The following is an 11,354-nucleotide window of genomic DNA, read 5'->3' as shown; positions in this document are numbered from 1 at the left end:
CTATGGGTCTTCTTCCTCTTGAGAATAAGAGTGAAGAAGACGTCATAAAGTCTAGTATGCTCTATCTCTCTCTGTTGGTTGATATATATAAAAAAGAAGTCGAGACTATCTTTGAATGCCCGTCTTCTTCTCCTGTCTTCTTTCATCTTCCCTCTTCTTCTTCTGTTTGATCTTCTGTTGTATTCTCGGTGCATCCATCTATCTCTTCACACCAACTCAAAGAAAGAGACAGAGACAGAGAGAGACTGTCTCTTTTCTACATGGAGGAGATAGAATGCGAAAGTCAGAGCGTCGAAGAAGGCGAAGAGAGGGAATAAGGTGGGGAAAGGGAGAGAAGAAGAGAAAGGAATGAAGAAGTAAAGAAGGAGCGAAGCTTCTATAACGGAGAGCAGGTAGACAGTACTGCTAAAGAGTTTGAAAGAGAAGATGTCTCGTCAGGCAAAGAAAAGAAACAAAGAAAGAAAGAAAGAGATAGAGAAGTCAAGAGATGAAGGAAAAAGCAGAAAGAGTTGCAGGGACCAGCTGAGAAAAGACTGAAAATTGAATCCATCCTTTTCCTTCAAAAAGAAAGTCAATGAAAAGAGAAAGGAGAAGAAGACCAATCGACATCTCATAGACATAAATAACTACATACACATCCACAGACTTCCAACCCCTACAACGCCTACTCCTCCTTCGCTCTTATCTCTTTCTTTCTTTCTTGTCTGTCTCTTCTTTTCTTCTTTATTGTGGCTGTCTCCTTCTTCTTCTACTTCTTCTTTGGATCAGGATCAAAAGATCTTCATCTTCTTTCTCTCTTTCTTCATTCATGACTGCATGCATCCATAGTTCTTTTTTCATCCAGGAGCTCTTCGATACTGCTTCCTACCCATCCATCCCTCGCGTCTCTCCCTCTCTCTCTTTCTCTTCCCTCTACGATCTCTCCGCGATTTCTATCTCTCTATCTTTGATCTATCTCTAATCTATCCATCTATCTTTATTTATCTATCTAGGGTATACGACTATAGCAGGCAAGCAGGGAGATCAAAACGACAAAGAGGAGGCCCAGGACTATGCCTTTCTTTCGGTGTTGTTTGACACTAGTCTCTCCACTCGCAAGACAAGATGAACAGCTTACAGAAGAAGAGTCATGAACTAGGAGTATGGAACAAAGGACAATTGTCTCTAAATCTCTCTCTCTTTCCTTCTCATCTTATCTCCCTCCTCCTTATCTCTCCTCCTCCGCCTCCTCTCCCCCCTAGCCTTCTTCTTCTTCTATTGGAACTTCCTTCTTGTTTTACCTTAAGCCTGTCTGTAGTCAAAGCCCAACCTCTACCGCCACACCTACTATGATAGCTTCACTACATTTCTGAGACACCTCTTTCTTTCTTTCTTTCTCTCGAGATTTCTTCCTTCATTCAGTCCACTTCTTCTCCTTCTTTTTCTCTTCATCCTTCTCCTCTTCTCTCCACCCTTCTTCTTTCTTTCTCTCTCTCTTTCACTTCACTTTCTGTATCTTCCTCATCTTCTATACTTTTCTTCTTTTTCTTCTTTTTCTCTCTCTCTCTCTCTTAGGAGAGCAGCATCATCATAGAGTGGTGGCTCCCTTCGTCGCTTCTTCTGAGCAACAGGTAGATTCTCATGTCTAACTCTAAATCTCCAACTACGTGCTTATCTGCGGTCAAAGCCATCAGCAAACCTCCAAACGAAGCATACAACGTCCTAACATAGAAAGTCACAGAAGATCAAAGAGGGGCAAGATGAAAGAACAAAGGAAAGAAACTTTCAAGACGAAGAAGAAGAAGAGAAGGAGAGAAGAGCGGCATGAGAATCTCGCATAAGAATGAAGAGAAGAGAAGAAAGAGGGAGACTCTCCCTCCATTCCTGTGAACCCCTAACGATGACGACGAGAATCAGGATAGGCAGGAAAAGAAAGAAAAAGTACATGCGAACAACTATGGAGAAGAGAGGCTTTTACTCTTTGATATTCAAATCTCTCTTGAACCGTCAACCTATCTTCTGTCTATCGAGGCTATCTCTTCTCTCTACCGTCTCTTGTTCCATAGAGAAGAGAAGAGAAGCTTGAGAAAGAGAGAGAGAGCGAGAAAGGAAGAAAGAAAGAAAGAAAGAGAGATTGCTCCGCACGTGATACTAGAGTGGACGAGTCGGCCCTATAATGGGATGTGTCGACTATGCCTAGGATGATACGACCCAGACTCATAAGAATCGGCACACGAAGACCTCTCTTGAAACATGAAGAAGAAGAAGAGACAAACAGACAGAGAAAGAAGAAAAGAAGAATAAGAATTCCCTTCTTTAACCAGACTGATAGTCTGGCGTCATTTTGTCGCGAACCCCCCCTCAATACAACCCAACATAAGACAAGAAGACTCGAAAAGAGGCAAAGGGAGAAACCTACACAAGAGCACATCTCCACCTCTTCCAACGCACTCTTTCTTTTTTCTTTCTCTTGCTATTTTCTTCTTGACTCTCACCTTCTTTCTGAAGAGGATTCTTCTGTTCTGAAGATTTTGCCGTACATAACGTAGTCATACTCTTGAAAGAGAAGGCCTGGATCGTTCATTCCCTCTCCTGCGCCATGCGCCGCGCCATAGTCTTTCCCACCTGCCGACGAAGCCCCTCGAGCGCGCGAGGCGCTTGAAGAAGACGACGAAGAGGCTGTCGCTCCTAGCAACGTATTCGTTAGCCCGACATACAGTCTCTGACCGAAGAGAAGAAAGACAAAGAGAAGAAAAGGAAAAAGAAGGTGAGAAGAGATGGCGAACACGAGAAGGAGAATAAGACAAGAGGAGGAGGAGAAGAAGAAGAGGACAAGAAGAAAGGAAAAGATAAAAGAGAAGGAGAAGAGAAGAGAAGAAGAGGCGGAGAGGAGAGAGGAGAGTGAAGATTATGTCTCAGTCTTGTGTGGGAGTTGTAGCGTACCTGTTTTTCTTTGACGGGGAAGATATGTGAGTTGATATCTAGCTGAATATCTGCATCGAAGCCAGAGCTTTTCGCTTTAATTCTCGAGACAGTCTCGAACTTGGAATTATCCACAGATCTCACTTCAAAGCGATCTTCGAAGAGACAAGGAATCGACATGTTTAATCGGTGGCGGGGAAGGGGCTTCTTTGCTTCTCTACTCTTCTCTTCTTCACAGCTTATCGTGTCTTGTTACCTTTCTTGATCTTCCTTATTTCTGTTTTGCTGTCTTGCGTTGGTAGGAGAAAGTAGGGAGGATGGAGAGGGAGAGAAGGGAAGACGGTCAGAGAGATCAATTGAAATAGAGCAAAGGGGAAAGGCTCCTCATCCAAGCGAATGAAAGAGAGAGATAAGAAGGACAGAAAGCGAGAGGAAGGAATGAAAGAAAGAGATAAGAAAGGAAAAAAGAGGTAGAAAGGGGAGAGAAAGGATGTCGCTAGTTGCGATACCTTTCCTGTCTTGAGTAGAAAGAAAGAGATAGAAGAGAAAGATGGAGAGAGACGAAGAAGGAAAGTAAGATTACGAAGGAGGAAAGAAAAGAGCAACGACAAGAATCATATAAAGAGAGGAAGAGAGAAAAGAGAGAGAGTGATACATGAGCGAAGGTAAGCAGGGAGATACACAGGAAAGAGATGAACAAGAGAAAAATATGAATGGAAGAAAGAGCGTTCATCTATCTCCGACAAAACCTTTCTTCTCTTGACTTCTCTGAAGAAGATAAAAAAGAAAGGAAAAAAGGAGAGACGAAGAGAAAGAAAAGGAAGGCTTGAGAGAAAGAAAGCCTTCTCCCTGAATGGATCGCAAGAGAGAGAAAGAATTCTGCTTCAATAGGACGGACGAAAAAAAGAGGAGAAACTCGATTTACTCACTCATTCACTCCAGGTGTACATACACCTCGCTTTCAATCCTCCCACAACAATCGGCATGAAACAGGAAAGCAAAGAAGAAACGGAGAAAAAGAGATAGCTTTCTTTCTACATTCCTCTATCTTTCAGAGACAATCTCTAACCTCGAAAAATAGGAACAAGACGGATTCAGAACGCGAAGAAAGAGAAGAGGGAAGTCGGAAAGCCAAGGAGAGAGGAAGAGGTCCTACAGATTGCATGCAGCAGGCTTTGCATGCGCATGCGATTCACTCAAAAATCGGTTCAAACCTTATCCCGTCTCCGCCGTTCGCAGGGAGGCCATACGCTTGTTCTCGCCATTTCGTAGGCATCACAAGAGAAACCTCTCCGTCGGGTTGAGCCACATAGACAGAGAGCTGAGAAACGTTGAGTGCACTCCGATAAATGAAAAGCGATAGAGAAGAAGAAAGACGGAGAGAAAGAGAACAAGCTCACTCAACGTGAAAGACCCGACCAAATATCCTTCTCAAGCATCGACGATAGAATCGACAAAGGCTTCTCTTCCCGCCTACCTACTGTCCAGACAGCGCCCTCAGATCCCTCTCTTGTAGCTCTGATCTTTCTGTCTCTTATGCCTCCTCTGTACAGGGAGGGATAAGGTAACTTCTTTGTACCTCTAATATACATAGCGGCTGCAGAAGTAGTGCGGCTGTTCACGATGTAGAGAGGTATGTGTGTGAGGAGAGATGGGACAGAGATGGCTGGAATCCATCCATCCTTTTCAGCATCCAGACTCTTCGTTACTATGTAGGAGAAAGTTCTATTGAAACAGTCCCCCTCATTAGCTCTCTCTCTATATATACAGACTGAGTTTATATCTAGAGAGGGATGCGAAAAAAGAGAAAGAAAGAAAGAAGATCCTGGTCAACTACTTAAGAAGATGAACCTTCTTCTCCCACAGTCGGATCATTCATCTCCTTCGTGCTGATGACTACAGACACATACACTTCAAGAATAGGCCTATCTTTAATCTATCCTCCAATGGGACCCTCTAGACATCTTCATGAAGCGTTATGATCATCTTGCTGGAGGTACCGATGTAGATAGCAGCAGTTCTATCCTATATATATATGGCTGATCTCTATAGACTGGTAGAGTCGCAACCTTCCCTCTCTATCGTTCACTAGAAACTTTCTTTTCCTTTCTTTCACTTGATCATTGAGAAACCTGCGTCATAAATCTCCATCTACAATTGACAGCGCGCGCGTAGCCCCCCTTCATGACCCTCTCCTTCCGCCTACATATAAGTGACTGTGATGTATGTATAGACGCATGCATGCATCTATGGACATATGTCTGTATGTATCTCATCTGTGGGGGAGAAGGCACCTCTGTCCGAAGGGGTTCGCCACACAGGCATTTGTTTGTTTCGCAGTAGCACCTCGCCTCTTCCCCAAGGCCAGTCGGTGTGAAGAAGAAGTTCAATCTCCTCAACCGACTTAATGCCTATCGACACACAGTGGGGAAAGAAAAAGAGAGAGAGAGAGAGAAAAGGTGTTGGAGGGTGCGACCCTGGAGAAAGAGTCTTTTCCGGCGATGTATGGATGATCTCGGGGAGGGGCACGCAAGCGCATGCACGCATGAAGAAGCTATTGATTCTGTCCGGCTCTTCTCCATAGAACTATCTATCTATCTACTTGTACGTAGAGAAAGAAAGGAGGAGAGTTTTCTATCGGATGATCAATCGATCGTTTCTCCAGGAATGGTAAGAAGAAATTCCTGCTCTACCTCTCTTTAAATACGTCTATATACTCTTTGAACTTCTCTCCTTTCTACCAACACAAGAAAGGCAAAACGCATCTTCTTTTCTTCTTTTTCGCATCTTCCTGAAAAGTCGCTTGGGTGTATGTACAGTCCGTCTATGAAGTCGTACACCTCAGCTTTCCCTTCCTTTCTTCCTCCTTTTTCTTTCTTTCTTTCTTTCTTTCTTTCTTTCTTTCTCTTCTGACGGTGAGAATCGTGATCATCTTCTTCAGATACCCCCCGAGGCTGTTTAGAAGCGTCAAGCTACACTTTGCCTGCTAAGTCAAGGAGAGAACGAAGAGATAGGCAGGCATTGGGACGGCCTCTTCTTTGTCTGAGAGATATCTTGCTCAAAAGCGGATCGACAAGAGGAAGAAAAACTGAACAAAGAGATCTACCTATCTTTAAGTCTATCTTTCTCCGATCTATCTATCTATCTTCATCTATCTACTTCTGGATAGAGATTTTCGTTAGTTTGAGAAGAAGGAAAGAGAGAAGCCTAGCGACTTCTCTCTTTTCCTTTCTCCTTTCCTTCTTTCTATTTTCTTCCCTTTCATGCGTTGATTCGAGTTCTTTTCGCCAGTTCTTTCCCGTCACAGAAAGAAGATCGAGAAATGACGAAAGAAGGAGGCAGAAGCTTACCCCCTTCACTTTTCATTCTTCTACAGACGCATCGATCAAAAGTCTTTAGCGATCAATCGATTTCTCTCCCCTCTCTCCATTCATCGATATAGCCACAGTCAGCAGAGAGATAGCGACAACGGCGTCTCTATTCCCACTCCACAACTCCTGCTATATAGATGACATATATGAGGAGCTAGTCTGACTAGGGGCATGGATTCCACATCAACACTAAGCATATATGTCTAGACATGCACACGCGCCAACCTATTACCTGAGACTTCACAACAGTTGCTTTCTCCCACACAAAGCTCTATCCTGCTAAGCATGTACAGATATACCTACACATGCATACATACACATATACATATATATACATGCATATAGTATACATGTACTGAAAGGAAACACATATTTGTATAAGGAACTTAATACATACCTATGTAGGAACATATATATATATATATATATCTCTATGTGCATGAAGAGAGCTTCATAACTAGATCTCTCTATATTCTTGGATGTACGGAAAAAGTCGTTTTAGGAGAGAGGAGTGAAGTGACAGTTTACATGCTATCTACGTCCGCATGTAGGTTGGGAAATATGCACGCCAAGGGAGAAGAACGACATAACGAAACTGTAGGATTCACATGACACGTGGGTAGACAGACCTAGATAGATAAAAAGAGATAGAAAGATAGACATATAGATGTAGACATACGGATGAGATAGATCGATGGATCTTTCCTTTCCTTCTCCACATCGAAAAGAGAACGACGGACGAAGATAAAAAAGAAAAAATAAAGATGAGAGAAGAAAGAAGAAAAGCCACCTTAAGGAGACGAGAGGCTTCGCGCAAATGAACCCTCGGCGTTTCTTCGCTGAGTCAACTCAGTCATCACACATATATATAGAGATATATACTATACGGATACTACCAGAGAATGAACACATATATATATATATATATTATATGGATACTATCAGGGAATATACACATATATATAGATCATACGAATACTACCACAGAATATACACACATATATAGATATATATTATACGGATACTATCATATATATATATATATGTATGTATGTATAAAGGATAGAAAGCAGCTGATGAGAGGCCGTAGTTTTATATAGGGATGTGTTTGCTTTTTCTTCTTCTCTCAGGCGTCATCCCCTGAGACACCGCCAACTTCCACACAAGTCTAAATCTCATACATTTAGATACATATATATATATGGAGGAACGTACATATATCTATACATCCATATATATTCTTTAGACTTTTAAGACTTCCTCAACATACACACACGCATACATACACGTATATTTGCATGCACCCTACGCATACATATACATAGATAGATAGATAGATATGTATGTCTGTATGTCTCTATTTATTTATCTACATTTGGTTGAAGACGGTGGTGATGGTGGCGGGGGTGATAACAACCCCCCCCCCCTCCATGAAGAGTCTGCAGTTGAAGTGTTTCAAACTCTCTCTCTCTCTTTCTCTCTGGAGAAGGCTTGTATGCTTTAGTTTCTTTTCTTCTCCATTCTTTTCCAAATCGCAAAAGCGATGACAGGAAATGAACAGAAAAGAAAAAGGAAGAGAAAAGGCACAAGTGCGTCGCGAAGAAAGAAGGAAAGAATGAAAGCGAAGCGACCACACGAGACTTCCACTTCACTAGAGTCTCTTGCTTTCTTTCTCTTCCTTCTTTCTTTCTTTCTTTCTTTCATCTTCTAGAAGAGCGGCTCCACACGAGGGAGACCACGTAGAGACCATGTAGCTACCAGCTAGCTAGCTGGCTAGCTTGTTATTTTGGTCTTCCGGGTGCCCTATCTCGAAAAGACATGCAATGCCGCTTGCAATTCTTTCACTGCATGCAGGGGAGAGAGAAACAGGAGAAACCTCTGAACTCCCTAGCAACTAGAGAGAACGAGAGAGAGAGATAGAAGGGACCAGAAAAGATGACACAACGAAAGAGATATACATTCTTTTCGAGAACATCTTTCTCTCGTCAAACGATAGAAAAAAGAAGAAGACGACGTTGTCTGCCTCTTCTATCTTGACATCTCCATACCTTCTTCACACATAACCGTACATACACACATCCACACCTAAACCTTTCCTCCCCTACATACACCGATGTGTATTATACACTCAGACTGCTGTATATATGTATATATATACATGTATATATATACATATATATGTATATACACAAATATGGTGTGTGTACCGTATATATATATATATATATGTATGGTACGTATGTGTGTGTGTACGTCGGGTGGTGGTTGAGACGCCAAGAAAGGGAGTAGAAGAAATGAATGAAGGAATGCATGCATGCAAGCCAGGCAAGGGAAGGAGAGCTCTTTGTCAATCTCCTTCTTCCTTGCCATGCAGTGAACGGATGAATACAGTCTCCGCTAGCTAGCGAAGAGAAAGAATCGACAGTCTCGACGCAGTGAAAAGAACAGGCGACACGAAGAAGGGGGACAGACAGAGGAAGCGACCAACAAGAAGAAGAAAGAAAGAAAACGAAAGAGATCAATCATCTACATCGACATAGCCATGCATTTTCTTCCTGTTCTTTTCTTCTCTCACTCCTTGCATGCACACCTTCCTACAGCCAGCAAGACTGAGAATAGTTCACCTTTAAACCGGAAAGAGGAAGAAATAAAGAGGTAGATATAGCACTCGGCTTATATACGGATCATCACCCCGTCGCAGGTCTATCTGAGCCCCCAAGTACGGCTAGATGAAGGTAACCACCTCTCTCTCATTCTTCCTCTTCTATTCTTGTCCTTTCACTTCTTATTCTTCTCCTTCTTTCTTCGCCTCACGATCTTCTTCTTTCTCTTCATTTCTTTCCTAGTCGTTCCATTCTGCCTACAGATGTCGAAGAAGAAGAAGAAGAGACAAGCCCCTTCTGTGGTTGTCGTCGTGGTATCGATGCCGAGTCAGGAGGAGGAAGAGGAGGAGAAGAAGAATAGCCTCTCTCCTTTCTATCCAAATCTGCATGTAGATTAGCTTCATATCTCATCTTTTCTTCCTCTTTTCTTTCACACTCTCCTTTTTCTCCTCCTCGTAGAGTATCTCCCTCCTCTTCTCCTCCTCCTCCTCCTCTCCCTCTTGTATTTTCATACAAAGACGTTCTTCTTCCATGACTTCTCTTCTCCTCACCCCCGTCTTCTCTTTCTCTTTCTTCTTCTTCTTGTAGATGAGTCTTCTCATGAAAGAGGCGGGGGTCTTCGTAGGCTGCGTTTCTTTCGTGTTGCTTTTCATCTGTATCGGAGTGCACTTCGACGAGGTGGTGGATGGGGGGGACGTGCAGTTCGATAAGCTCGTAGTCCATGTGTTGCATTAGATGGTTGGCCTTCGCCATCATATTCAAACACCCCTCACTCATTCCCTACACAAGAAAGGTTGCAAAAGAAACAAGAAGATATCAGCTTATACAGTTATACATTACAGATAGATAGATTAAAGATAGATAGATTAAAGATAAATAGATAGATTAAAGATAGATGGATTAAAGATAGATAGAGAGATGAAGCCTTTTCGTGTATATGGATAGACGTGACTATTGAGAGGTGAGAATCTTTCTCCCTTATCTTCTTCTCTCTGTTAGGTATAGACTACCACATATACATATATGTAATACAGATACAAAGAAGAAGATGCCTATGTGATATATATATATATAGATAGATACATGTATATATGTGTTAGTTGCGTGCTGCTGTGTGCTTTTTCCCTACCTTGAAGTGTAGAGTCTTTCCTCTTCTTTTGTATCCCCGACTGACGGCGTTCATCGTGGCCATCGCACTATAGTCGAAGAGACGAGAATTTTCACTTAAGACACATATGACTGTTGGAGGATCTTCGTCATAAGAGAAAGCACTCTCGAACTTGGATGACGTACTAAAACATAAAGCCCCTTGAACTTCGTAGTACTGAAGCAAAACAAAAAGAAAGAAAGAGATAAGAAAGAATGAAGAGATGGTATGTCTTCTTCTCCCGTCTTTCTTGTCTCGTAAGATGATGAGAATAAAGAAGATATCTTTACCGCCTTCTCCCCCTACACCTCCTCTAGGTATAATTACTACTAGGGTAACCATTCTAACGATATTAGCTACTCTAGCTACTGTAGGCTATTACAGCTAGATCTCTCTATAATACTACTACTACTACTTCTACATTCAACTACAGCTACTACTATTATGATGGAGGAGAAGAGCAGGAGTCTATCTATCCTAGTATCATAGAGACAGGAGGTAACCCTCCATCTATAGCCTATCTATCGTCATTATGGTCTCCTTCTCTTCTTCTTCGTCCACCTGATAGATTCTTTCGACCCGCCCTCTCGCTTTCTCCCTCTCTCTCTCACACACATACCTCTCTCTGCCGCTCGATGAAAAATCACAAGAGCTCGCCTATCTTGAATCTTAAGAAGATGGCTAGCTAAGATGTTTCTTTCTCTCTCTATCTCTCTCTTCTCTATCTCCTCCCTCTGTATCGCGATACATTGCGAGCGATCAATCGTCTTTCACATACATACACATATGCCTCTCCACCTGTACATATCTCCATATCTCTGTATGTGTCTATGTATGTTGATCTGTGTATGTATGTATATATAGATGACGTAGAGGGCGAGTACCTTAATATGTCTTTTATAGTCTTGTGCTGCCTCGACGCAAAATCTTCGATTCGCTTCCCACGCGAAGACCAGAGCCGCTATGAACATCCCCACTCCCACCGCCAACGCCACATTGAAGAACTTCTACATACACAAAATGACAGAAAGAATGAGAAAGAAAGAAAAAGTGAGAAAGAGAAGGATGTTGAAGATGAAAAAGGAAAGAAGATCGTAACGAGTGGAAAGAAAAGAGAGGCGCGGGGTAGATGCAAAAAGAAGACCCAATGGGGGAGCTAAAGGTGGCCCTGAGAGAAGAGGAGAAGAACTACAACAAGAGGAAATTCGATCTAAAGCCTATCTATCTATAATCTATCTTTATCTATCTATCTTTAATCTATCTTTAATCTATCTATCTATCTTTATCTATCTATCTATCTTTAACCTTTCTATCTGTCTATCTATCTATCTA

The 11,354-nt window shown here is 42.2% G+C and overlaps 4 protein-coding genes across 4 annotated transcripts; all 4 read right to left on the bottom strand.

Moving 5' to 3' along the window:
• Nucleotides 1-499: 499 nt before the first annotated feature.
• Nucleotides 500-4,368, bottom strand: CSUI_006194 (dna-directed rna polymerase ii rpbabc8). Its single transcript, XM_068066358.1, has 3 exons — nt 2,923-4,368; nt 2,475-2,701; nt 500-1,701 (listed from the first exon to the last, which is right to left on the bottom strand). Exons 1-3 carry the CDS (start codon nt 3,079-3,081, stop codon nt 1,551-1,553), a joined length of 537 nt encoding a protein of 178 aa, XP_067921669.1. The 5' UTR covers nt 3,082-4,368; the 3' UTR covers nt 500-1,550.
• A 2,331-nt stretch (nt 4,369-6,699) lies between these two features.
• On the bottom strand, nt 6,700-7,180 carry CSUI_006193 (uncharacterized protein). Its single transcript, XM_068066357.1, has one exon. The coding sequence runs from the start codon at nt 6,933-6,935 to the stop codon at nt 6,804-6,806; it is 132 nt and encodes a 43-aa protein (XP_067921668.1). The 5' UTR covers nt 6,936-7,180; the 3' UTR covers nt 6,700-6,803.
• A 353-nt stretch (nt 7,181-7,533) lies between these two features.
• On the bottom strand, nt 7,534-8,394 carry CSUI_006192 (uncharacterized protein). The gene has a single exon (XM_068066356.1). The coding sequence runs from the start codon at nt 7,974-7,976 to the stop codon at nt 7,773-7,775; it is 204 nt and encodes a 67-aa protein (XP_067921667.1). The 5' UTR covers nt 7,977-8,394; the 3' UTR covers nt 7,534-7,772.
• A 74-nt stretch (nt 8,395-8,468) lies between these two features.
• Nucleotides 8,469-11,029, bottom strand: CSUI_006191 (inorganic anion sulfate permease family protein). The gene is made up of 3 exons (XM_068066355.1): nt 10,907-11,029; nt 10,005-10,199; nt 8,469-9,655 (listed from the first exon to the last, which is right to left on the bottom strand). Exons 1-3 carry the CDS (start codon nt 10,991-10,993, stop codon nt 9,104-9,106), a joined length of 834 nt encoding a protein of 277 aa, XP_067921666.1. The 5' UTR covers nt 10,994-11,029; the 3' UTR covers nt 8,469-9,103.
• Nucleotides 11,030-11,354: the final 325 nt, after the last annotated feature.

Source organism: Cystoisospora suis (genome assembly GCF_002600585.1).
Source record: "Cystoisospora suis strain Wien I chromosome Unknown contig_3097, whole genome shotgun sequence".
Classification (NCBI taxonomy): domain Eukaryota; phylum Apicomplexa; class Conoidasida; order Eucoccidiorida; family Sarcocystidae; genus Cystoisospora; species Cystoisospora suis.
This window is presented reverse-complemented; position numbering and strand designations above follow the sequence as displayed.